At 35.2% G+C, this 27,158-nt stretch overlaps 1 protein-coding gene across 4 annotated transcripts in view; it reads left to right on the top strand.

The window, feature by feature from the left end:
• LOC119601211 (protein 4.1 homolog) overlaps positions 1-27,158 on the top strand; it is a 135,591-nt gene that overhangs the window by 95,460 nt on the left and 12,973 nt on the right. For 3 of the 4 annotated variants that reach the window (XM_037952002.1, XM_037952000.1, XM_037952001.1), the window contains exons 4-11: positions 11,421-11,641; positions 11,697-12,142; positions 14,116-14,268; positions 14,331-14,689; positions 14,751-14,878; positions 20,970-21,102; positions 21,166-21,215; positions 21,510-27,101. In XM_037952002.1, the coding sequence (XP_037807930.1) occupies positions 11,501-11,641; positions 11,697-12,142; positions 14,116-14,268; positions 14,331-14,689; positions 14,751-14,878; positions 20,970-21,102; positions 21,166-21,215; positions 21,510-27,101 (7,002 nt within the window). In that variant the 5' untranslated portion in view covers positions 11,421-11,500. Of the gene's footprint in view, positions 1-11,420; positions 11,642-11,696; positions 12,143-14,115; positions 14,269-14,330; positions 14,690-14,750; positions 14,879-15,509; positions 15,645-20,969; positions 21,103-21,165; positions 21,216-21,509; positions 27,102-27,158 lie in introns of all 4 variants that reach the window. The other variant, XM_037952003.1, reaches the window with a different exon arrangement.

Genomic DNA, 27,158 nt, shown 5'->3' with positions numbered 1-27,158 from the left:
GTTCTTTTGTTCTGTTCTAGTTCTGTTCTAGTTCTGCTAGTTCTGTTCTAGTCTGTTCTAGTTCTGTTTCTAGTTCTGTTCTAGTTCTGTTCTAGTTCTGTTCTAGTTCTGTTCTAGTTCTGTTCTAGTTCTGTTCTAGTTCTGTTCTAGTTCTGTTCTAGTTCTGTTCTAGTTCTGTTTTCTAGTTCTGTTCTAGTTCTGTTCTAGTTCTGTTCTAGTTCTGTTCTAGTTCTGTTCTAGTTCTGTTCTAGTTCTGTTCTAGTTCTGTTCTAGTTCTGTTCTAGTTCTGTTCTAGTTCTGTTCTAGTTCTGTTCTAGTTCTGTTCTAGTTCTGTTCTAGTTCTGTTCTGTTCTGTTTCTAGTTCTGTTCTAGTTCTGTTCTAGTTCTGTTCTAGTTCTGTTCTAGTTCTGTTCTAGTTCTGTTCTAGTTCTGTTCTAGTTCTGTTCTAGTTCTGTTCGTTTTCTGTTCTAGTTCTGTTCTAGTTCTGTTCTAGTTCTGTTCTAGTTCTGTTCTAGTTCTGTTCTAGTTCTGTTCTAGTTCTGTTCTAGTTCTGTTCTAGTTCTGTTCTAGTTCTGTTCTAGTTCTGTTCTAGTTCTGTTCTAGTTCTGTTCTGTCTGTTCTAGTTCTGTTCTAGTTCTGTTCTTGTTCTGTTCTAGTTCTGTTCTTGTTCTGTTCTAGTTCTGTTCTAGTTCTGTTCTAGTTCTGTTCTTTCTAGTTCTGTTCTAGTTCTGTTCTAGTTCTGTTCTAGTTCTGTTCTAGTTCTGTTCTAGTTCTGTTCTAGTTCTGTTCTAGTTCTGTTCTAGTTCTGTTCTAGTTCTGTTCTAGTTCTGTTCTAGTTCTGTTCTAGTTCTGTTCTAGTTCTGTTCTAGTTCTGTTCTAGTTCTGTTCTAGTTCTGTTCTAGTTCTGTTCTAGTTCTGTTCTAGTTCTGTTCTAGTTCTGTTCTAGTTCTGTTCTAGTTCTGTTCTAGTTCTGTTCTAGTTCTGTTCTAGTTCTGTTCTAGTTCTTTCGTTCTAGTTCTGTTCTAGTTCCGTTCTTTCTAGTTCTGTTCTAGTTCTGTTCTAGTTCTGTTCTAGTTCTGTTCTAGTTCTGTTCTAGTTCTGTTCTAGTTCTGTTCTAGTTCTGTTCTAGTTCTGTTCTAGTTCTGTTTTTCTGTTCTCTGTTCTAGTTCTGTTCTAGTTCTGTTCTAGTTCTGTTCTAGTTCTGTTCTAGTTCTGTTCTAGTTCTTCTTCTAGTTCTGTTCTAGTTCTGTTCTAGTTGTGTTCTAGTTCTGTTCTAGTTCTGTTCTAGTTCTGTTCTAGTTCTGTTCTAGTTCTGTTCTAGTTCTGTTCTAGTTCTGTTCTAGTTCTGTTCTAGTTCTGTTCTAGTTCTGTTCTAGTTCTGTTCTAGTTCTGTTCTAGTTCTGTTCTAGTTCTGTTCTAGTTCTGTTCTAGTTCTGTTCTAGTTCTGTTCTAGTTCTGTTCTAGTTCTGTTCTAGTTTCTGTTCTAGTTCTGTTCTAGTTCTGTTCTAGTTCTGTTCTAGTTCTGTTCTAGTTCTGTTTCTAGTTCTGTTCTAGTTCTGTTCTAGTTCTGTTCTAGTTCTGTTCTAGTTCTGTTCTTGTTTGTTCTAGTTCTGTTCTAGTTCTGTTCTAGTTCTGTTCTAGTTCTGTTCTAGTTCTGTTCTAGTTCTGTTCTAGTTCTGTTCTAGTTCTGTTCTAGTTCTGTTCTAGTTCTGTTCTAGTTCTGTTCTAGTTCTGTTCTAGTTCTGTTCTAGTTCTGTTCTAGTTCTGTTCTAGTTCTGTTCTAGTTCTGTTCTAGTTCTGTTCTAGTTCTGTTCTAGTTCTGTTCTAGTTCTGTTCTAGTTCTGTTCTAGTTCTGTTCTAGTTCTGTTCTAGTTCTGTTCTAGTTCTGTTTCTAGTTCTGTTCTAGTTCTGTTCTAGTTCTGTTCTAGTTCTGTTCTAGTTCTGTTCTAGTTCTGTTCTAGTTCTGTTCTAGTTCTGTTCTAGTTCTGTTCTAGTTCTGTTCTCTTTCTTCTTCTAGTTCTGTTCTAGTTCTGTTCTAGTTCTGTTCTAGTTCTGTTCTAGTTCTGTTCTAGTTCTGTTCTAGTTCTGTTCTAGTTCTGTTCTAGTTCTGTTCTAGTTCTGTTCTAGTTCTGTTCTAGTTCTGTTCTAGTTCTGTTCTAGTTCTGTTCTAGTTCTGTTCTAGTTCTGTTCTAGTTCTGTTCTGTTCTAGTTCTTTCTGTTCTGTTCTGTTCTAGTTCTGTTCTGTTCTGTTCTGTTCTGTTCTGTTCTGTTCTAGTTCTGTTCTGTTCTGTTCTGTTCTGTTCTGTTCTGTTCTGTTCTGTTCTAGTTCTGTTCTAGTTCTGTTCTAGTTCTGTTCTAGTTCTGTTCTAGTTCTGTTCTAGTTCTGTTCTAGTTCTGTTCTAGTTTGTTCTAGTTCTGTTCTAGTTCTGTTCTAGTTCTGTTCTAGTTCTGTTCTAGTTCTGTTCTAGTTCTGTTCTAGTTCTGTTCTAGTTCTGTTCTAGTTCTGTTCTAGTTCTGTTCTAGTTCTGTTCTAGTTCTGTTCTAGTTCTGTTCTAGTTCTGTTCTAGTTCTGTTCTAGTTCTGTTCTAGTTCTGTTCTTGTTCTGTTCTAGTTCTGTTCTGTTCTGTTCTAGTTCTGTTCTGTTCTAGTTCTAGTTCTGTTCTAGTTCTGTTCTAGTTCTGTTCTAGTTCTGTTCTAGTTCTGTTCTAGTTCTGTTCTAGTTCTGTTCTAGTTCTGTTCTAGTTCTGTTCTAGTTCTGTTCTAGTTCTGTTCTAGTTCTGTTCTAGTTCTGTTCTAGTTCTGTTCTAGTTCTGTTCTAGTTCTGTTCTAGTTCTGTTCTAGTTCTGTTCTAGTTCTGTTCTAGTTCTGTTCTAGTTCTGTTCTAGTTCTGTTCTAGTTCTGTTCTAGTTCTGTTCTAGTTCTGTTCTAGTTCTTCTTCTAGTTCTGTTCTGTTCTAGTTCTGTTCTAGTTCTGTTCTAGTTCTGTTCTAGTTTGTTCTAGTTGTTCTAGTTCTGTTCTAGTTCTGTTCTAGTTCTGTTCTAGTTCTGTTCTAGTTCTGTTCTAGTTCTGTTCTAGTTCTGTTCTAGTTCTGTTGTAGTTCTGTTCTGTTCTAGTTCTGTTCTGTTCTGTTCTGTTCTGTTCTGTTCTGTTCTGTTCTGTTCTGTTCTAGTTCTGTTCTGTTCTGTTCTGTTCTAGTTTTTCTGTTCTGTTCTAGTTCTAGTTCTGTTCTGTTCTGTTCTGTTCTGTTCTAGTTCTGTTCTAGTTCTGTTCTAGTTCTGTTCTAGTTCTGTTCTAGTTCTGTTCTGTTCTAGTTCTGTTCTAGTTCTGTTCTAGTTCTGTTCTAGTTCTGTTCTAGTTCTGTTCTAGTTCTGTTCTAGTTCTGTTCTAGTTCTGTTCTAGTTCTGTTCTAGTTCTGTTCTAGTTCTGTTCTAGTTCTGTTCTAGTTCTGTTCTAGTTCTGTTCTAGTTCTGTTCTAGTTCTGTTCTAGTTCTGTTCTAGTTCTGTTCTAGTTCTGTTCTAGTTCTGTTCTAGTTCTGTTCTAGTTCTTTCTAGTTCTGTTCTAGTTCTGTTCTAGTTCTGTTCTAGTTCTGTTCTAGTTCTGTTCTAGTTCTGTTCTAGTTCTGTTCTAGTTCTGTTCTAGTTCTGTTCTAGTTCTGTTCTAGTTCTGTTCTAGTTCTGTTCTAGTTCTGTTCTAGTTTGTTCTAGTTCTGTTCTAGTTCTGTTCTAGTTCTGATCTAGTTCTGTTCTAGTTCTGTTCTAGTTCTGTTCTAGTTCTGTTCTAGTTTGTTCTAGTTCTGTTCTAGTTCTGTTCTAGTTCTGTTCTAGTTCTGTTCTAGTTCTGGTTTTCTAGTTCTGTTCTAGTTCTGTTCTAGTTCTGTTCTAGTTCTGTTCTAGTTCTGTGCTAGTTCTGTTCTAGTTCTGTTCTAGTTCTGTTCTAGTCTGTTCTAGTTCTGTTCTAGTTTGTTCTAGTTTTGTTGTAGTTCTGTTCTAGTTATGTTCTAGTAGTTCTGTTGTAGTTCTGTTATAGTTCTGTTCTTAGTTCTGTTCTAGTTCTGTTCTAGTTCTGTTCTAGTTCTGTCTAGTTCTGTTCTAGTTCTGTTCTAGTTCTGTTCTAGTTCTGTTCTAGTTCTGTTCTAGTTCTGTTCTAGTTTGTTCTAGTTCTGTCTAGTTCTGTTCTAGTCTGTCAGTTCTAGTTCCTTTTCTAGTTCACTGTTCTAGTTCTGTTCTAGTTCTGTTCTAGTTCTGTTCTAGTTCTGTTCTAGTTCTGTTCTAGTTCTGTTCTAGTTCTGTTCTAGTTCTGTTCTAGTTCTGTTCTAGTTCTGTTTCTAGTTCTGTTCTAGTTCTGTTCTAGTCGTTCTAGTTCTGTTCAAGTTCTGTTCTAGTTCTGTTCTAGTTCAGTTTTAGTTCTTTCCTTCTATAAAGAATGTTTGCTGTTTTTTTTTTAATTATAACTTCATTAACTTCTGTTCCAACCTGTTGGATTAATTTGCCTTAAAGAGTTTTCTTTCTCTCTCTTTACAAGAAATAGAAAAGGATAACAACAGCATTTCCTTTAATAACAGTTTCACGGTTTACACATACAGCTGAAAGTGTGTGAGAAACCCCTTCATCATGTTGTTTTGTAGAATATAATGATACTTACTTCCGTTAAATATACTTCCGTTACAAGTTTATACTTAGTTCTTCTTATTTTTGCACTTTTTTTCTCTCTTCACATCAGTTCTTTCTTATTTCCTGGGGTTTTAAGTAGTTTTTTGTTGTTTGTTTGTCAGTCATTGTGTCTCTGAAATTAACGTTTTTTTTCTTCTATGCAAAGAATTTTGCAATTTTTGCCGTAAACTCATTTACCTACATATGCGACATGGTAAATTTACTTAAGAATAACAATAGCAAAAACATGAAAATGTAAAGAAAAAAGAACAGCAATAAAATTTAATTTCTTATGAGTATTTGTTACTATATCTTTACAATTAGTTTTTAGCATGTATGAACTAAAGAGTAAAGGGAAGGTAACCTATCGAATGTAATTACACTTGAACATGTTTAAACTTTTGATATCCCAAAATAAATATATTTTGATCGTGGATTTTATAGATTTCTATAAGAATTTATTGTTTTCCATGCATGATCCTTGGTACACCTTCCCTGTGAAATATTGTTTAATTCAAAAATTCTCCTTGTACCAGTCCATTCATTCATTCATGCCTTGGGTACGGCGCAGATGACTACGCAGACATGTTCTTTTGAATTTGGCTGGCATTAGCTCCATTCATGTGTAGCAATACTTGTTGGATTGTAGCACTTACATATACATATATATAAAAAAATTATATATTCTTTTCCATTGTATGGAGATGTTGCACATACACCAGTATTATTGCTAAATAAAATAACAAAATGTTGCAAGATATAGTTGTGTATTAATTAAAGACCCACCATATGGGTCATTTCAATTTAAAAGCAAAGTAACCGAAGAAAAGACACACAAAAGAAGTATTAAAAGATTCAACAATTAAGAAAGCTACTTAGTTGTTCATTAACAGGGTTTTGGGTAATATTTTATATTTTCTATGCGAAAAAGAGTCTTCTATAGGAAGACTTTTTCTATACAAAAGAGTTTCTATAAGGAAGAGTCTTCCTTAGAAGACTTTTTCTGTACAAAAAAGTTTTGCTTAGGATCACTTATACTATACGAAAAAGAGTCTTCCTTAGAAAGACTTTTTCTATACGTAAACGAGCCTTCCATAGCAAGACCTTTTCTTTACGAAAAGGAGTCTTCCTTAGGAAGACTTTTTCTATACGAAAATGAGTCTTCCTTAGGAAGACTTTTTCTATACGAAAAGGAGTCTTCCTTAGGAAGACTTTTTCTATACGAAAAGGAGTCTTCCTTAGGAAGACTTTTCTATACGAAAAGGAGTCTTCCTTAGGAAGACTTTTTCTATACGAAAAGGAGTCTTCCTTAGGAAGACTTTCTATAACGAAAAGGAGTCCTTCCTTAAGGAAGACTTTTTCTATCCGAAAAGGAGTCTTCCTTAGGAAGTATAGAAAAACTATACGAAAAGGAGTCTTCCTTAGGAAGACTTTTCTATACGAAAAGGAGTCTTCCTTGGGAAGACTTTTTCTATACGAAAAGGAGTCTTCCTTGGGAAGACTTTTCTATTCGAAAAAGAGTCTTCCTTAGGAAAACTTTTTCTATACGAAAAAGTTCTGTTCTAGTACTGGTTCTAGTTTCTAGTTTTCTAGTTCTGTTCTAGTTCTGTTCTAGTTCTGTTCTAGTTCTGTTCTAGTTTTCTGTTCTAGTTCTGTTCTAGTTCTGTTCTAGTTCTGTTCTAGTTCTGTTCTAGTCTGTTCTAGTTCTGTTCTAGTTCTGTTCTAGTTCTGTTCTAGTTCTGTTCTAGTTCTGTTCTAGTTCTGTTCTAGTTCTGTTCTAGTTCTGTTCTAGTTCTGTTCTAGTTTCTGTTCTAGTTCTGTTCTAGTTCTGTTCTAGTTCTGTTCTAGTTCTGTTCTAGTTCTGTTCTAGTTCTGTTCTAGTTCTGTTCTAGTTCTGTTCTAGTTCTGTTCTAGTTCTGTTCTAGTTCTGTTCTAGTTCTGTTCTAGTTCTGTTCTAGTTCTGTTCTAGTTCTGTTCTAGTTCTGTTTCTAGTTCTGTTCTAGTTCTGTTCTAAGTTCTGTTCTAGTTCTGTTCTAGTTCTGTTCTAGTTCTGTTCTAGTTCTGTTCTAGTTCTGTTCTAGTTTCTGTTCTAGTTCTGTTCTAGTTCGTTCTAGTTCTGTTCTAGTTCTGTTCTAGTTCTGTTCTAGTTCTGTTCTAGTTCTGTTTTCTAGTTCTGTTCTAGTTGTTCTAGTTCGTTCTAGTTCTGTTCTAGTTCTGTTCTAGTTCTGTTCTAGTTCGTTCTAGTTCTGTTCTAGTTCTGTTCTAGTTCTGTTCTAGTTCTGTTCTAGTTATCTGTTCAGTTCTGTTCTAGTTTCTGTTCTAGTTCTGTTCTAGTTCTGTTCTAGTTCTGTTCTAGTTCTGTTCTAGTTCTGTTCTAGTTCTGTTCTAGTTCTGTTCTGTTCTAGTTCTGTTCTAGTTCTGTTCTAGTTCTGTTCTAGTTCTGTTCTAGTTCTGTTCTAGTTCTGTTCTGTTCTGTTCTAGTTCTGTTCTAGTTCTGTTCTAGTTCTGTTCTAGTTCTGTTCTAGTTCTGTTCTAGTTCTGTTCTAGTTCTGTTCTAGTTCTGTTCTAGTTCTGTTCTAGTTCTGTTCTAGTTCTGTTCTAGTACTGTTCTACTTCTGTTCTAGTTCTGTTCTAGTTCTGTTCTAGTTCTGTTCTAGATCTGTTCTAGTTCTGTTCTAGATCTGTTCTAGTTCTGTTCTAGTTCTGTTCTAGTTCTGTTCTAGTTCTGTTCTAGATCTGTTCTAGTTCTTTTCTAGTTCTGTTCTAGTTCTGTTTAGTTCTGTTCTAGTTCTGTTCTAGTTCTGTTCTAGTTCTGTTCTAGTTCTGTTCTAGTTCTGTTCTAGTTCTGTTCTAGTCTGTTCTAGTTCTGTTCTAGTTCTGTTCTAGTTCTGTTCTAGTTCTGTTCTAGTTTTTCTAGTTATGTCTAGTTCTGTTCTAGTTCTGTTCTAGTTCTGTTCTAGTTCTGTTCTAGTTCTGTTCTAGTTCTGTTCTAGTTCTGTTCTAGTTCTGTTCTAGTTGTTCTATGTTCTAGTTCTGTGCTAGTTCTGTTCTAGTTCTGTTCTAGTTCTGTTCTAGTTCTTTTCTAGTTCTGTTCTAGTTCTGTTCTAGTTCTGTTCTAGTTCTGTTCTAGTTCTGTTCTAGTTCTGTTCTAGTTCTGTTCTAGTTCTGTTCTAGTTCTGTTCTAGTTCTGTTCTAGTTCTGTTCTAGTTCTGTTCTAGTTATGTTCTAGTTCTGTGCTAGTTCTGTTCTAGTTCTGTTCTAGTTATGTTCTAGTTCTGTGCTAGTTCTGTTCTAGTTCTGTTCTAGTTCTGTGCTGGAAAGTTCTAGATCTATAAAGTATTATGTTCCGAATCGGCCCAACATATGGAATATGTTCTCTCGCATTGCCGACACACATGTCATGTTTATTCCTCCCTCTATTCCAACATACTCAAACATGGTGATGTTAACGTCTAGAAGGCTGGTGATGATGACAGCATTGATGTTTCATACTTAATGAGTTTCAATTAGTTAAAAAGAAAACTTTACAAAAGGTCTCAAAATTAACCCAATTTACAGTTAATTATTTAGCAACAATACAAAATTGTGTTAATTATACAAAGACATGTTGTGTTTGAAAGAATTATTAAACAATTTTCTGAGTAATTTTGTTTGTTTGACATGAAGAAGGGGTTGAGAGGTCAGAAGTGTGATTGTGTATGTATAAGAGGGCTACTAATGTAATTAGGTTGGTGTAAAAGGGTTGGCGCCGTGGAGCCAGTCAAAAAGTTGTTAATGTTTCTAATTGCTCAGTAAAAATGCTTGAATACTTATATATGTTAAATGATGCCAACATTTTTTAACTGTAACAGAATTCAATGATAAATTAGCCGACAGAACGACTGTCCACTCTTGAACGCTTTCGTAGAACCACTAACAGAACTTAGTGGTCTGGTTCTAGAGCAACTTAATACAAATGTGAAAACTTGTCTGTTTAAAAATTGCTATGACCCTTTTCTACTTTTTATTCTTTTACATATTTTTCCTATAACTCCTTCAAATATGGAATCACAGTCATCACAGCTTTGATGTATAGCTTTTACTTTGTATTTATGCGTCTTTTATTTTTTCAAAAAAACCGCGGTAAATTGGCTATCGATAAATAAATTATTATTATTTTTTTCCAATAGATTATTGAAATGAAATTTAAACGTTTATTAAGGCTTCATAAAAAAATAGTAGACAAATCAGCAATTCACACTTGATATAACAATTTGCGGTCATCACAATATAAATATTCCGTTTTTTTCTACAATAAATATCTAAGCCACAATACAGTGGGGGAGAATAGTAATGATTTAAACAAATTTTGTAAAATAGAACTAGTTCAAGAAGAGCTTCTATGAGGAGAGTCCAACAGAAACCCCGGACATGTTATCTCGAAGTATCTACATCACCTTAGTGTAATGTCGGAAAATGGAGCACCTAGGGCTAGACGGTATCTCAAATTGGAATCAGGCGATTCAATTGCGATATCAAAGTGAATTCCCCTCTTTTGACACAACTATGTACCTGTGCCATTCTCTCCTCCTTCTCGGGGTAATCATTGGGTTTTAGTCATTCCGCAACGGGTCTAGTTTAAGAACTTATGGAAATTCCGGTTTATAAACCTCATTTTTCATTTTAAGTTCTGTTCTAGTTCTGTTTTAGTTTTGTTCTAGTTCTGATCTAGTTCTGTTCTAGTTCTGTTCTAGTTTTAGTTCTGTTCTAGTTCTAGTTCTGTTCTAGTTCTGTTCTAGTTCTGTTCTAGTTCTGTTCTAGTTCTGTTCTAGTTCTGTTCTAGTTCTGTTCTAGTTCTGTTCTAGTTTTAGTTCTAGTTCTGTTCTAGTTCTGTTCTAGTTCTGTTCTAGTTCTGTTCTAGTTCTGTTCTAGTTCTGTTCTAGTTCTGTTCTAGTTCTGTTCTAGTTCTGTTCTAGTTCTGTTCTAGTTCTGTTCTAGTTCTGTTCTAGTTCGTTCTAGTTCTGTTCTAGTTCTGTTCTGTTCTAGTTCTGTTCTAGTTCTGTTCTAGTTCGTTCTAGTTCTGTTCTAGCTGTTCTAGTTCTGTTCTAGTTCTGTTCTAGTTTGTTCTAGTTCTGTTCTAGTTCTGTTCTAGTTCTGTTCTAGTCTGTTCTAGTTCTGTTCTAGTTCTGTGTTCTGTTCTAGTTCTGTTCTAGTTCTGTTCTAGTTCTGTTCTAGTTCTGTTCTAGTTCTGTTCTAGTTCTGTTCTAGTTCTGTTCTAGTTCTTTCTAGTTCTGTTCTAGTTCTGTTCTAGTTCTGTTCTAGTTTTGTTCTAGTTCTAGTTCTGTTCTAGTTCTGTTCTAGTGTTCTAGTTCTGTTCTAGTTCTGTTCTAGTTCTGTTCTAGTTCTGTTCTAGTTCTGTTCTAGTTCTGTTCTAGTTCTGTTCTAGTTCTGTTCTAGTTCTGTTCTAGTTCTGTTCTAGTTCTGTTCTAGTTCTGTTCTAGTTCTGTTCTAGTTCTGTTCTAGTTCTGTTCTAGTTGTTGTAGTTCTGTTCTAGTTCTGTTGTAGTTCTGTTGTAGTTCTGTTCTGTTCTGTTCTAGTTCTGTTCTAGTTCTGTTCTAGTTCTGTTCTAGTTCTGTTCTAGTTCTGTTCTAGTTCTGTTCTAGTTCTGTTCTAGTTCTGTTCTAGTTCTGTTCTAGTTCTGTTCTAGTTCTGTTCTAGTTCTGTTCTAGTTCTGTTCTAGTTCTGTTCTAGTTCTGTTCTAGTTCTGTTCTAGTTCTGTTCTAGTTCTGTTCTAGTTCTGTTCTAGTTCTGTTCTAGTTCTGTTCTAGTTCTGTTCTAGTTCTGTTCTAGTTCTGTTCTAGTTCTGTTCTAGTTCTGTTCTGTTTAGTTCTGTTCTAGTTCGTTCTAGTTCTGTTCATTTTTTAGTTCGTTCTAGTTCTAGTTCTGTTTAGTTCTGTTCTAGTTCTGTTCTAGTTCGTTCTATGTTCTAGTTCTGTTCTAGTTCTGTTCTAGTTTCAGTTCTAGTTCTGTTCTATAGTTCTGTTCTAGTTTTCTAGTTCTAGTTCGTTCTAGTTCTGTTCTAGTTCTAGTTCTAGTTCTGTTTGAGTTCTGTTGTTTGTTCTGTTCTGTAGTTCTGTTCTAGTTCTTCTGTTTAGTTTTTCTAGTTCTGTTCGTTTGTTGTAGTTCTGTTCTCAGTTCTGTGTTTCTGTTGTAGTTTGTTCTAGTTCTGTCTTTTCTGTCTAGTTCTGTTTAGTTCTCTTCCGTTTTTATTCGTCTAGTTTTAGTTAATCCTCCGTCCGAAGAAACACAAATAGTTTAATTCTTTCGATGAGGTTTGTTGTAAAAATAGGACCTAAAATAATGATTCATAAATATTGTCTAGGTCACTTCGCTATTTAATAATAAATCGAATGTATTTTCTGTGAATCCCACTGTACTCAATATAACCCCTTTCAAATGACTTGTGGTGGTGGTTGGTGGCGATGGAAATATGACAGCATTTAATAAAATTATTTAAAAAAACATTTAACTGTATTTTATTTCAGTTCTCTCTGATGACTGGACTAAACGACTGAAGTTCAAATGACACATCACTTGAATAATCATGTAGAAAGAATTGCTCATATAGTTTCTTTTTTTTATCTCGGTTTAATTGAAATAAATTTTAATCTATTTTAAACACATCAGATTAAATCATTTTATACTAAAAGCCATATAGTTTAAATACAGATTTCAAACAGTTAATGTCAATTTAAATTAATCCATTTGTTGTTGTTTTTGTTTCATTGCAGCTTAAATTTAATTTAATAAAATTACAAAATTTTAATTGTATTAACAACTTAAAGGAGTATTAAACAGAGAAGTAATCAAAATGCCGGCGGAAACTAAAACAGCAGCCGCCGCAGAAACGGAAACCCCCACAAAGGGTAAAAAATCACCCGTCAATAATTCGAAGGCGGCTTTGGCTCGTATTACCTTATTGGATGGTTCCATTTTGGATGTAACCATTGATGTAAGTTTCTTTTTTTATTTATTTATAAATTTTTTATAATTTTTTATAATTCCAGCGCAAAGCCAAGGGCCGTGATTTACTAAATTCCATTTGTGCTGGTCTTAATATCTTGGAGAAAGACTATTTTGGTCTCACCTATGAAACACCCACAGATCCTAGAAATTGGTTGGATTTGGAGAAACCAGTATCAAAATTTTTCCGTACTGATCCCTGGACTTTGAATTTTGCTGTGAAGTTTTATCCTCCTGAGCCTTCGCAATTGCAAGAGGACATCACCCGTTATCATTTGTGTCTACAAGTACGCAATGATATATTGGAGGGCCGTTTGCCCTGTACTTTCGTTACCCATGCTTTGTTGGGCTCGTATTTGGTGCAATCTGAAATGGGCGATTATGATCCCAAGGATATGCCCAATCGTAATTATTTGAAGGATTTCAAAATTGCTCCCAATCAGAGTACCGAATTGGAGGATAAAGTTATGGATTTACATAAGACACACAAGTGAGTAGAAAGTGTAGTTTAGAGGGACTTTCATTTTAGTCATAAGTACCTAGAAAAGGTTTGTTTTAGTTCCACAAATGTTTCAAGATCGTACCGTTGCCCCTGGATCTTATAACTTGCCTTTGAGGTTAATATTTTCATTCGAATTTGCCACCTTTAGATGTAAATCTGTGGAAAGGCTATAAACTTGCTATTCGTTCCTTCGAATCGTTCCACATAGAACTAGTTCTTTAGTCGATGACTTCTCTTTAAAATGGTTACTCTCAGAATTAGTTCTTTTTTCTTGGCAACATTTCGGGACCTAGCTCTATGACAGCTTTAGGAAACAAATAAACTTTCCTAGAAACAGTTGATGAACTAGTTCTAGGGAAGTTCTACAGAGAACTAGTTCTTTAGTCGAGGACTTTTCTTCAAAATTGTTACTCTCAGAATTAGTTCACTTTCTTGGGAACTAGCTAAATGAAAGCTTTAGGAAACAAATACACTTTTCTAGGAACTGTTGAGGAACTAGTTCCAGGGTCGTATTACATGCAACTAGTGCTTTAGTCGATGACTTTTCTTCGAAATTGTTGGCCACAGAACTAGTTCAGGGGAACGTTTAGGAAACAAATACACTTTCTTAGGAACAGTTCAGAAACTAATTCTAAGAGAGCTTTAGGAAGCAAATACACTTTCTTGAGAACAGTTTAGGAACTAATCCCATTTTCGGAACTTGTTCTAAGCAGGTGTTCAAGAGTCGATATTAGTTCTGTTCTTTAATCGAAGATTTATGTTCATAATTGTTTACTGCTGAACTAGTTCAGGAGAAGTTTTAGAAAGCTTTTACACTTTCTTAGAACTGGTTTAAGAACTAGTTCTTTTTTCGGAACTGCTTCTGTGGATGCGTAATGGAAAAGATATTTGTTCTATTAATCGGGTCTGGGATAATTAGTCGATGATTTTTGTTAGAAATTGTCACCCTAGGAACTAGTTCAGTAGAAAACAGACAATTTCCTAGAAACAGTTAAAGAACTAGTTCTATCTTTCGGAATCGATGGGATCTTAATCGATGATTTATCTTAGAAATTATCACCTTAGAAACTAGTTTAGTAGAAAAGAAATGAATTTTCCTAGAAACAATATAAGAACTAGTTCTTTTTTTAGAGCTGGTTCTTTGGAATCATAATGGAAACGATAGTTGTTCTATAAAACGGTTCTGGAATCATTAATCGATGGTTTTTGTTAACAATTGTCACCCCAGGAACTAGTTCAGGAGAAAACAGATATACACTCTTAGAAACAGTCCAAGAACTAGTTCTTTTTCAGAATGAAATTGTCACCCTAGGAACTAGTTAAGGAGAAGCTTTCGAAAGTAAATAGATTTTATTAGGAACAGTTCTAGAACTAGTTATTTTTTCGGAACTAGTTCTGAGGAGGAGTTGACATTTGTTTAGAAGAAAAGCTTTAGACCCTATTTTTAGATGATAATACACATTTTTAGAAACACTAATGGAAATAATTCTTAAATCTGAACTGGCGTTGTATATAATGATTCTGGAATCAGTACTTTTCTCAAGAACTAGATCTTTTTTTTATCCCTTTAGACTACAGGTTTAGTTTGAAAACGAAAGAACTGATATTTTTGCCAATTTGTGTGTTCCATAGTTCCAAACGATATCGTATTCTATGAATAGTGACATAGATTATAGCCATAAGTCTCTTATTTGAAAGGGAATTGGTGCCAGAGAACTACTTCCCTGAAAACTCTTTAGAAGTATTTCTGAATCACAACAACGCTCCACAGAACAGGCTCTAGATGTGACGGCGACATCAATAGTTTTATAGGTTTCTCCAGAAACCACAAAGTACTTAGAGTCTTAGTTCCTTAATAAGCTGGTACAGCTACAGTTAGGGGACTTAGACTTACAATCTAAGATTAAAGAATGATTCATAAGAAATCTATTAAATTAATAAATTTGCATTTTTCTCAACAGGGGCCAATCACCAGCCGAAGCTGAATTACATTATTTGGAAAATGCCAAGAAATTGGCCATGTATGGTGTGGATTTACATCCCGCAAAGGATTCCGAAGGCGTAGACATCATGTTGGGCGTTTGTGCCTCCGGTTTATTGGTGTACAGAGACAAGTAAGTTGCTTTTCTTTCAATCGGATTAAAACTATATTAATATATTTGTTATTTTCTATCAGATTACGCATCAATCGTTTTGCTTGGCCCAAAATCTTGAAAATCTCCTATAAGCGTCATCATTTCTATATCAAAATACGTCCCGGTGAGTTTGAACAGCATGAGGTGACCATTGGCTTTAAGTTAGCCAATCATAGAGCAGCGAAAAAGCTTTGGAAGTCATGTGTCGAACATCATACCTTCTTCCGTTTGATGACACCTGAACCACCAAACAAATCTACACTATTTCCACGTTTTGGTTCGAAATACCGTTACTCGGGACGTACCATGTATGAGAGTCGCAAGAATCCGGTAGATCGTGAGGCTCCTAAATTCGATAGAAGTTTGTCAGGCAGACGTTTGACTTCTAGGTCTATGGATGGTGAGTAATTAAAGTGGGATTTGTGCGGGATTTTATAATTTTTATGTTATTTCTTTTAAAGCCTTGGCCTTAGCCGAAAAGGAAAAGGATTCACAGAAACGTCATACCATGGGTCATCCTCCTGAGCATATACCCGATTTGGATTCACCACGCAGTCGCAGTCCTTTGAAAAAGGATAAGAAGGATAAGGTAAGTTAAGCTTAACTTTGTTTTTCTTCTTTTTCCACCCCTCCTACCCTCTTCAAAAGAAAAGTTATGAAATCACTAGATTTTAAGGAAATTTTAAAACATTTTTTTACTTTTCTGTTTTCATATTTGAAACAAAAAACCAAACTTATTAACTTATTACTTAATAACCTTTGATTTCTATTCCCTATTTTGTTTTTTTCTTAATTTACTTACGAAAAATATTCAAAATCCTTTTGAAAACGGTTTGATTGTTTTGTTACTATTTTCCAAACTTCACTAAACTGTTAAACACACACTAATCCTGCATTTATTTTTCTTATTGCAACTCCTTACACAACCTATAACACACTCTACACTTAACACTTACACCTGTGTTCAAATAATTATAACACGCTTTAAAACGCGTTTTTGTTTTCTTTTGTTTTTTATACTTTTCTTCCTTTTTTCCCTACAAAATCTTAACAATACACCCACCTATATAACACTCTCCATAAACTCTACTTACTCCTTTTAAACTAAACACGTTTTACCCAATACGTTACTCTGTTGCTGTGGTATTTTTTATTGCTTTCTCTCTGTGTGTATGTGTGTCTCCAAATTCCATGACGACAATTATGGTTGTTATTCTTAGTTGATACGTGAATCTAGCACTGGTACTGCTTCGGCTTCTTCGCAGAGTTCCCTCGAAGGTGATTACGAGACTAATACCGGTGCTGCGGCCGATGCTGCATCTGCAGCAGCCGCCTTTATGGGCCCTGATGATCAGGTTAACACATCTTCTATCATTTCTGCTATTATTACATTCTACATATTTGTTTTTTTCTACTATTTTTTCACTCTCAAAATAACTTTTTGGTTTCTTCCACTTTCTTTAGTTTTGTATTTAAGTTTTTTTCTTTTTTGGAGTAAATTCTTTAGTTGGACTCGTTTCTTTACTTTTAGTTGTTTATTTTAGTTTTGAGGCTTTTTTTCAGTTGCTGTAGATACTTTTTTTTTTCGATATTTTGAAAATTTTTGGGTTTTGAATTTTTTTTCGAATTCTTTGTTGTGTTCAAAATTGTTAACTCTGTAGCCCTGTTCAAAAAGGTTTAATACTTCAACAAGTGAATATTAAATTCCCAGGAAAACTTTGAGAATTAGTTGTAAAATAACTAGTTCTAGAACGCATGTAAACGGAACCACTTCAGCTGGAGTAGCTACATATATGGGATCTACTGACGTCAAATAACTTACTGTTGGATCTTCTTCTGTGAAAAAAAATTGTACTTCTAAGAACCTATTGAGATACCCGTTTGTCGTATCATCAGTACAAGTTAAACATTCGTACTGGGGGATAGTCGGTTAGTTAGTTAGTAGTTAGTTAGTTAGTTAGTTAGTTAGTTAGTTAGTTAGTTAGTTAGTTAGTTAGTTAGTTAGTTAGTTAGTAGTTAGTTAGTTAGTTAGTTAGTAGTTAGTTAGTTAGTTAGTTAGTTAGTAGTTAGTAGTTAGTTAGTTAGTAGTTAGTAGTTAGTGGTTAGTTAGTAGTTAGTTAGTAGTTAGTTAGTTAGTTAGTTAGTTAGTTAGTAGGTAGTAGTTAGTTAGTTAGTTAGTTAGTTAGTTAGTTAGTAGTTAGTAGTTAGTTAGTTAGTTAGTTAGTAGTTAGTTAGTTAGTTAGTTAGTTAGTTAGTTAGTTAGTTAGTTAGTTAGTTAGTTAGTTAGTTAGTTAGTTAGTTAGTTAGTTAGTTAGTTAGTTAGTTAGTTAGTTAGTTAGTTAGTTAGTTAGTTAGTTAGTTAGTTAGTTAGTTAGTTAGTAGTTAGTTAGTTAGTTAGTTAGTTAGTTAGTTAGTTAGTTAGTTAGTTAGTTAGTTAGTTAGTTAGTTAGTTAGTTAGTTAGTTAGTTAGTTAGTTAGTTAGTTAGTTAGTTAGTTAGTTAGTTAGTTAGTTAGTTAGTTAGTTAGTTAGTTAGTTAGTTAGTTAGTTAGTTAGTTAGTTAGTTAGTTAGTTAGTTAGTTAGTTAGTTAGTTAGTTAGTTAGTTAGTTAGTTAGTTAGTTAGTTAGTTAGTTAGTTAGTTAGTTAGTTAGTTAGTTAGTTAGTTAGTTAGTTAGTTAGTTAGTTAGTTAGTTAGTTAGTTAGTTAGTTAGTAGTTAGTTAGTTAGTTAGTTAGTTAGTTAGTTAGTTAGTTAGTTAGTTAGTTAGTTAGTTAGTTAGTTAGTTAGTTAGTTAGTTAGTTAGTTAGTTAGTTAGTTAGTTAGTTAGTTAGTTAGTTAGTTAGTTAGTTAGTTAGTTAGTTAGTTAGTTAGTTAGTTAGTTAGTAGTTAGTTAGTTAGTTAGTTAGTTAGTTAGTTAGTTAGTTAGTTAGTTAGTTAGTTAGTTAGTAGTTATTTAGTTAGTTAGTTAGTTAGTTAGTTAGTTAGTTAGTTAGTTAGTTAGTTAGTTAGTTAGTTAGTTAGTTAGTTAGTTAGTTAGTTAGTTAGTAGTTAGTTAGTTAGTTAGTTAGTTAGTTAGTTAGTTAGTTAGTTAGTTAGTTAGTTAGTTAGTTAGTTAGTTAGTTAGTTAGTTAGTTAGTTAGTAGTTAGTTAGTTAGTTAGTTAGTTAGTTAGTTAGTTAGTTAGTTAGTTAGTTAGTTAGTTAGTTAGTTAGTTAGTTAGTTAGTTAGTTAGTTAGTAGTTAGTTAGTTAGTTAGTTAGTTAGTTAGTTAGTTAGTTAGTTAGTTAGTTAGTTAGTTAGTTAGTTAGTTAGTTAGTTAGTTAGTTAGTTAGTTAGTTAGTTAGTTAGTTAGTTAGTTAGTTAGTTAGTTAGTTAGTTAGTTAGTTAGTTAGTTAGTTAGTTAGTTAGTTTGTTTGTTAGTTAGGTTCTTCGTTTGGGAAGTAAATCTGGGCCGCTATCAGGCTTACCAGAATCTGGGGACCCGAACCATGTCCTCCGGACTGATAGACTAGAACTACGTCGATTAGCTAACAGAGAACTGCAGAGTCAATGCATGATTGTGCACAAATCGACTACGTGGAGCCCACCCTCTAGATTACATGCGTTCTAGAACCAGTTTCGGAACTAATATATAGAATATACCTTGTTTTGGGTTTATTATTTGTTTCCAAATTTCGATTTTTAAATTATTTCTATTAATTTGTATTTTTATGTGTTTCTATAATAAAATATCAAATTCATATCATATAATCTAACATTTAAATGTTTGCCTATCAAGATATTTTAATAAGTCTTATATATATCGAGAATATTGGATGTTTTTTACCTTTACAGATTTCGAAAAGTGCGATTTGGAATAAAAAATTTAGAACAAATAATTCAAGTTGGACAATATTAATCAATAACATAAACTTATTTGGCTCAAATCAATATTATCAAATCCAATTTCCCCAGAGGGGAATTCGCCACTGAAATGGACCTGTTACAATAACATAATCCAAGTGTGTCAAACTAATTCCAATCGCCCTCTTCGAAATTCGAAAAATGTAAAGACATTTCAATATTTTAAAATGCTTTGTCCTTTCTTTTGATATATTTTTATAAAAAAAAGTCAATACTTAACTAATTTTAACTCTTCATTATGTAAATATATTAATGTTTAACTCTATATGTACATATAACTCCCTTTTCAAACTACTAAATGGTTTCTCTATATCTGTTAAAATATCTTTAAAAAGCTCTAAATGTTTTTAACTAACTTATGCTTTATATAGTATTTTAATAAACGTTTATTAAGAAAAACCAAGCTCCATAACAAATTTATATAAAAAATATATAATTTTATCTTATAAATAGGATTTGTGTGAGTCCTTGTTACCATAATTGGCATTTATACTACATGTTCTCTCTTAATGTTTTGTTTCAAAATTGTCTTAAAACATAAAACACACACTTGCCACCTTTTTTTACTTTAATTTCAATACTGAACATATTTACATATACTATTTACATATACACACACAAATCCAAGTTGCATTTAAATTTTAACAAAAATTATTCATATTTTTTTGTAAGAAATATTTTTAAAACAAATTATTTTAAAGAGTTTAAAAGCAAAATTGAGTGCAAGTTAAAAAGTTCCTCCCCCAAATCTGGTGAAATAGAACTAAAAGAGTAAGATAGAGTGCTGATAATCTAGGTTTTATTTAGACCGATATTTTGTAATTTTAAAGTCAGGAGAGAGAAAGAGAGAGAGAGAGAGAGAGAGAGAGAAAGAAAGAACTGAAAATGTTTCCCAATTAGAATCTTATTCGACGATCTTGTTAAATAGTGTTGGAAGAGAGCGAGAGAAGTGGAAGCTAACAAGATCATGATTAAACCATTTACAAGATTTAGGGAGTTATCAAATTTAATCTGAACAGTTCCCACTTAATAAATCAGAGTTTGAAGGTTATGTTTGAACCACTTACAAGTTGCAGATATCAGGCACTTATCAGATTGACTGTAAACGGATCAATCATTCTAAGTCTTTAAAGTTTCGATGATCTGAAAAGATTTACAGATATTTTATATTAAGCCAATATATAGATCTTCATTTTAAATCAGTTTTAAACAAAATACTGTGAGTCTTAATATGTAGGAGTTCTTATTGAGTTTTTCTTGGATTCTGTCTTTTATGTTATCGTGAAGTATGGAGCAAGTTTAGGTGTAAGAAGAAATCTAATAAAATCAGGAAGTTGTACATCAAGTAGTGCCTTAACATGGATCTGAACAAGTCAATAAACAAAGAAGGTATAGAAGTCTCAGGCTCCTAGATCACCGCATATATAAGGATTAGTTAAAGACTGGTCAGATCATGAAGTGATTGATCAAGTAGATGGATCTAAACAAGTGTTGAAAAAGGGAAATTTAAAGTAAGACAAACAAAGATCTAGATGTCAAGGTTCTTCGAAACGTGTAATAGACAGGGTCCTAATTAATAAAATTTATTATCTCGTTGATGAAAAGAATATGTTCTTCATAGTCTTTGGATCTTTTATAGATGCGCTTCTTTATGATAAGAGGCCGTTTTCGGACTGATTAAATAGGACACTAATAGTTGATCAAGTAAGTCTTTTAGGCGGTTCTAAACTAGTCAAGGGGAACAAAAAGAATCCGTTTGTCATTGTATTTGGATCTTTTTTAGATGCCCTTCTTTATAATAAGAGGCCGTTATGCGGACTGATCGGCCAATAGTTGATCAAGTAAGGCTTTTGGACGAGTCTAAACTTGTCAAGAGGGACATTTAAGATATCTTAGAGTTTGAAGTATCCGAAGTAAAGGTCTGTATTATGGTAAAATAAGAGACTATTTACCGACTTAGTTAAAAGCTGTTCAAATTCGGAAGTGGTGGATCAAGTAGGGATTTTCGATATGTAAATCTATAAAAGTTAGGAAAACTTTTTTGATTGATCTTCTGAACGGGAATTTACAATATCTTTATCAGCGTTAGAAATCAACTGACAAATAGATCTAGAATTCTAGGACCATACCTTTCGGAATAGACCTCTGCGAAGGCCTATTTTCGGACTTAATTGACAACATATCAAATTGGCAAGTAGGTGATAAAGTAGCTTTCAAATGGATCTAAAGATAAGGAAAAATATATAGAAAGCTTTTTGAGGAGAACATGTAGAGGTCTCCCCTATTTTGGATATTATGTTAGAAAGTGTTGAAGGAGAAGTTCAGAACTTTAAAAACTTTCTTTATCTGTTTAAGAAAATACTATTGGGGAGAACATTTTGAGATTTCGGCCATTTTGGATTTTGCTTTAGAAAGTTTTTAAGGAGAAGCTGTAGAAGCTCACAACTTGAAAAACTTTCTTTAAATAATGTATAGGTGGACGTGAAAGCCCCGATTATGCACTAACTGACAAAATCTATTTAATTCCATAAAGAACTCTCTATCGCTCTAAATAACGCTTTTAAACTCTACTCAGTTATCTGTTTTGCTTTCTCAAACAAAAAAAAAAGCTTTTTAGTTTTTGTGTTTTTTCTGTTTGTTTAATTTTCTCTCATATTTTGTATGAAAGCATGCTTAAAAGCTTTAATGTCTTAATGTTATCAAAACGATATAACTTTCAACATAAATTATATATAATTTTTTCTTAAACTTTCTCTTTTTTAAACTTAAAATAAAATAAAGGCTGAAAAGGATAAGAAACAAAAGGAAAAGGAGGAGAAGGAACGCAAAGAAAAGGAAAAGAAAGAAAAGGAGAAGAAAGAAAAAGAAGCCAAGGAAAAGGCTGCTAAAGACAAGGCTGCCGGTGGCATGAATGGTAAATTTTTATAAAGACTTAAAGCTTACGAAAAATACTGATCTTTTATATATCATTTTGCAGGTAACGATGATTTGAATGATTCACAAAAATCGGATAAATCTGGCAGACGTGTAAGTATTAAATAAACAGTTAAATTACATTAAGTTCATTATATATAAGTCGGATTAATAAGAATTTCGGTTAAAAAATATTGTTATTAAAATGTTTCGTCTTTAGTTTTTATGTAATTATTTAAATAATTTTATTAATTATTTTTAATTTGAAATATTTTTTAATTTTTATTTAATTTTATTTTTATTTTTTCCCATTTCTTTTCTTTTTTTATTTCCGTTTCTTATGATTTCATTATAATTTGTAACTTAATCACCGTTATTACTTGATCGCAACCCTATAACGTCGAATAGGGAGTTGGTTTATTCTCTTCGGGTCGCAAGAGCAAGAGTGGTTCACCATCTAAGGATGCTAAGGATAAGAAAAAATCCGATAGACCTAATGAACTCGAGTTGGTGGCTGCTGGTACTGGTGATCACAATAATGCCAGTGCTCCCGGTCACACTAAACCCTACGAGTACACAGATGCTGATGGTGACACTAGTCCCACGCGCAAATCTTACATTCCAGGCGGTTTCCGTTATGATCAAGATCCTGATGGCAGCAAACGTGGCCAGGATGGTCAAGAACAATTGTCGCCTGGTTCGCAACAAAAGAAAATTGGTTTGGCTTTCAATTATGCTCCCGGCAATGAAGAGGATTTGAAGAAACAAGCCGAAAAACTTAAATCGGGTCAATTGTCACCACGTACCCGTGATAAACTTAACAAGGGTCAATTGTCGCCCCGAACAAAGGCGAAATTATTAAAGGAAGCCAATCTTTCGCCCGCTACCAAAGCCAAGTTGCAAGGCAGTGCTGTAGATGCTGCTGCCATTCCTTTAAGTGATGCCCAAAAGAGATCCTATTCTCCCTCTAAGAGTCCCACACAAGGTTATGCTTCTGGTGCTCCTGGCAGCTATAAACCTTTGGTGGATCCCACCTCAGCATTTTTGGATTCCGAAAGATATAACAAGGAGCCCGCCTATACTGGTTTGGTGAAACCTAAAAATCAAGTTAAAGTAATGGTCATTACCGGTAAAATTGATCCCAAAACCAAGAAAATCGATGCTGAAAATGGTTTTGTTGAACACTCGGCTGGCACTTTGGATGCTGCTACTGGTTTAATTGATACCAAATATGGTTTAATTGATCCCAAAAAGGGTACTTTGACTGTGACAAACTCCAGCTCGGGCAAAAAGGAAACCCACAAAGGTGACATAGATCCTCAAACTGGCAATATACATTTGTTGCATGGCGTAGTGGATCCCAGAACTGGTATGGCCGACAATACATTGGGACAAATTATTGCCTTTGCTCCTCAAGTGGTTAAGATTACCGCCATCACCTCTAAATATGATCCTCAAACACGTAAAATTGATGTTGAAAATGGTTTTGTTGATCATTCAACCGGCACCTTGGATCCTGCTACTGGTTTAATTGATTCCAAATATGGTTTAATTGATCCCAAGAAGGGTACTTTGGTGGCAGTTAATCCTAAGTCGGGCAAAAAGGAAACCCATCAAGGTGAGGTTGATTCCCAAACTGGCAATATCCATTTGTTAAGTGGTGTTGTTGATCCTAAAACCGGTCAGGTCGATAACTCTTTGGGTCAGATTCTAGCCATTACTCCTTTGGAAGATTCACCCAAAAAGGTTAATGTTAAGCTTACCGTTACCACAGCCAAGTTTGATCCTAAATCGAAGAAAATTGATGCTGCCCATGGCAAGGTGGATCATTCTACTGGCAGCTTAGATCCTGCTACTGGTTTAATTGACTCCAAATATGGTTTGATTGATCCTAAAAAGGCTACTTTGGTGGCTTTGAATCCCAAGAATGGTAAAAAGGAAACCTATCAAGGTGAAATTGATCCTTTGACAGGTGACATACATTTGATTAATGGTGTGGCTGATCCTAAAACTGGTCGTTTGGACAATTCTTTGGGACAAATTATTGCCGTTTCGCCCAGTGGTGAACCGGTTAAGGTTACTGTCATTACTTCCCGCATTGATCCCAGAACTAATACCATCGATGCTGATCATGGTTCTGTAGATCAATCTACTGGTACCTACGATCCCTCTACCGGTGTTGTTGACTCCAAATATGGTTTGCTTGATTTTAAGAATGGCACTGTTTCAACTCTCAATCCCTTGACCGGCAAACAGGAAACATATCAAGGAGAATATGATCCCAGAACTGGTCATATTAATCTATTGAATGGTGTCACCGATCCCAAGACTGGTCGTGTAGATAACTCTTTGGGTCAAATATTTGCCTTTGCTCCTTTGAATGATCCCAAAAAGAAACGTGTTAAGATTTCGGTCATTACCTCGAAATTCGATCCCACAACTAAGAGAATTGATGCCGAAAATGGTTCTATGGATCTTACTACTGGAGTTTATGATCCTGCTACCGGTTTAGTAGAATCTAAATATGGCATGATTGATCCCATTAAGGGCACTTTGGTGGCTGTTAATCCCAAAACTGGTAAAATGGAATTGTATCAAGGTGATATTGATCCTGTAAATGGCAATATACATTTGGTGAATGGTGTCACCGATCCCAGAACTGGACGTTTCGACAATAGTTTGGGTCAAATAATCGCTGTAACACCTTTGGATGATTCAGATGTTCCCTTAGCTGGTCCCAGAAAGAAGAATGTTAAAATTACTATTGTAACCTCTAAAATTGATCCCAAAACTAAGCGTGTGGATGTTGAAAATGGTTCTGTAGATCAAACCACCGGCACTTTAGATCCTATTACTGGACTTGTTGATACTAAATTCGGTGTTATTGATCCTAAAAAGGGTACTCTGTTGGCTGTTAATCCCAAGACTGGCAAAAAGGAAACCGTTCAAGGCAATGTTGATCCTAAAACTGGTTATCTACATTTATTGCATGGTGTTACCGATCCTAGAACTGGTCGTTTGGACAATTCACTGGGACAAGTTATTGCTGTGTCACCACAAGAGGAAGCTGTCAAGCTTACCGTTGTTACTGCCCGTGTTGACCCCAAGACCAAGAGAATTGAAGCCGACAAAGGTACTGTGGACAACTCCACGGGTATTTTTGATCCTGCTACCGGCTTAGTGGATACTAAATATGGTTTAATTGATCCCAAAAATGGTACTTTATTGGCTTTGAATCCTCAGACAGGCAAGAAAGAGGTTCACCATGGTGTGGTAGATCCCGCCACTGGCAACATTAACTTCTTGAATGGTGCCACTGATCCTAAGACTGGCCGTTTTGACAAATCCCTGGGACAAGTTATGGCTATTAGCACTCAGGATGATCCCAAGAAAAAACGTGTTAAGATTACCATCATCACTTCCAAAATGGATCCCAAATCTAAGAAAATTGATGCTGATAATGGCAGCTTGGATATCACTACTGGTATATTGGATCCCGCTACCGGTCTGGTAGATACTAAATATGGTTTAATAGATCCTAAAAAGGGTACATTGGTGGCTTTCAATCCCAGCACTGGTAAACATGAAAGTGTTAATGGCAATGTTGATCCCAAGACGGGACACATACATTTGGTAAGCGTAGTCGATCCCAAGACTGGTCGTACTGATGGTTCTTTGGGACAAATCATTACTGTTACTCCTCAAGATGATGATATTTTAGAATTAGCTGCAGGCAAGGCAGTTTCATCCACTGATTCTACACCCACTAAAGAAGGTCGTTCTTCGACCGCCTCTCCTCAATCGGTGGGCAAATCTTCTATTCCTCCACCCACACCCACTAGAACTGCAGCTTCCGGAGTTGGTGCTGCCGCCCCAGCTGCTGGTAAGCCCAAAAAGAAACGTGTTAAGATCATGGTAATCACCTCTAGATTTGATCCCGCCACCAAGAGAATTGATACCGAAAATGGTCAAGTTGAACATTCCACTGGCATTTTAGATCCTGCTACTGGTCTTATTGACACTAAATATGGTTTGATTGATCCTAAGAAGGGTACTCTAGTGGCCTTGAATACCAAGACTGGCAACAATGAAACCTATCACGGTGAAGTTGATCCCAAGACGGGACATATACAACTGGTTACTGGTGTTACTGATCCCGCTACAGGTCGTGTAGATGAATCTTTGGGTCTGGTTATGGCCATTACTCCTCAGGAAGATCCTGTGGTAGAATTGACTGTGATCAGCAGCCGCATCGATCCTGCCACTGGCAAAATCGACACAGTTAATGGCGATGTTGAAAGATCATTGGGTGTTTTGAATATGGACTCTGGCTTGTTGGATACCAAATATGGTGAAATCAATACCAGAACTGGTGAACTGAAATCTATTGATCCCAAGAGTGGTAAAATTGTTGTAACCAAGAATGTCAAGGTTGATCCAGCTACTGGACAACTTACTATTATGGGTGTTATTGATCCTAAGACAGGCAAAGTAGATCCCAATCAAGGACGTCTTATTGAAGTGGGCCAACAGATTGATCCCATTGTAGAGGTTACCTCATTGGCGGGTAAATATGACTCTAAGAAGAACATCATTGATCCTAAGACTGCTCAAGTGGAGACTTCTGGTGGTCAATTTGATCCCAGAGCTGGCAAGATTGATACCAAGTATGGACAGATTGATTTAGTTAAACACACCATTACCTTTACCGATCCCAAGTCAGGCAAATCTGTTACACGTGACATCAAAATCGATCCTGCCACTGGACAAATTGTACTCAAGAACCAAATTAATCCCAAAAACAATAAACCAGACAAAGACTATGCCCGCATTATATCTCTGCGCATTGTACAGCAACGTGTGGATCCCAAGACCAAGGCACCTATTAGTCAAGTCAGCTCGGCTAAGGATAAGGAAATTGTTATCGATCCCAAATCCAATCAAATTTGGATGCCTACCGGTGCTGTTGATCCCGCCACCAAGGAACAACAATACATATCCAGTGCTGTTGATCCTAAGACTGGCTATGTCATCACCATCTATGGTTATCTTAATCCCAAGACCAACGAAATCAAAAAACAAACCAAACTTGATCCCAACACCACTAAGATTGAACCTTCTTCTGGTAAGATTTACACAGCTACTGGCGATTTAGATGCCGCCACTGGTGAACCACTCTATGCTACCACACAAGTTGATAATGAATCTGGTGAAGTTTACACAAAATTGGCACGCGTTGATCCTAAGACAGGCAAACTGATTATTGTCAGAATCTTGCTTATCTCTAAGGTCGACGAAAGAGGCCGTCCCGAAGAAGTCGATCCACAAACATGCGAAATCGATCCTGTCTCGGGCCGTGTCTTGAAATTCTTTAATAAAACCGTTTATGTATACAATATGATTGATCCCATTACCGGTGAAATTGTACAGGTGGACCCCAACGATCCGCGGTTTGCTGGTGCCCGCACTACCGTTACCCATACCATGACGTTGACGGGAGAAATTGATCCCGTTACCGGACGCATTAAGAGCGAATATGGTGATATTGATCCCAATACTGGTGACATTGATCCGGCCACCGCTATTAAGGATCCCGTTACTGGTAAATTGATTTTGAATTATGCCCAAATCGATCCATCACACTTTGGCAAACAGGCCCAAGTTAGCACTACTACCGAAACTGTACCTATAACTAGACAACAATTCTTTGATGGTGTTAAACACATGGGCAAGAATGCCTTAAGACGTGATTCAGAGGCTAGTTCCGAAGATGATATGACTCACGAATACGAAACGGAAAATGTTAAGGAAATGGTTATAGGCAGTCCGAAGAAGAGTACCACACAAAATATGAGCACATTTGTGGGCACACCCACGGTGGTGAAAACAACAACCAAACAAGTATTGACCAAGAATGATGATGGTGTAACACATAATGTCGAGGAAGAAGTACGCAATTTGGGTACCGGTGAGGTGACCTATTCTACACAGGAACACAAGGTTTGCTTAAAAAATATTTGATTTATATAATAGTTTTTGTAAAAGCTTTAATAGAAT

This window comes from Lucilia sericata, unplaced genomic scaffold, assembly GCF_015586225.1.
Source record: "Lucilia sericata isolate MDLA Ls3-8-SP2 unplaced genomic scaffold, ASM1558622v1 Contig000151F_arrow, whole genome shotgun sequence".
NCBI lineage: Eukaryota > Metazoa > Arthropoda > Insecta > Diptera > Calliphoridae > Lucilia > Lucilia sericata.
The sequence above is the reverse complement of the archived record's forward strand: the minus strand, read 5'-3'. Positions and strand labels throughout refer to the sequence as shown.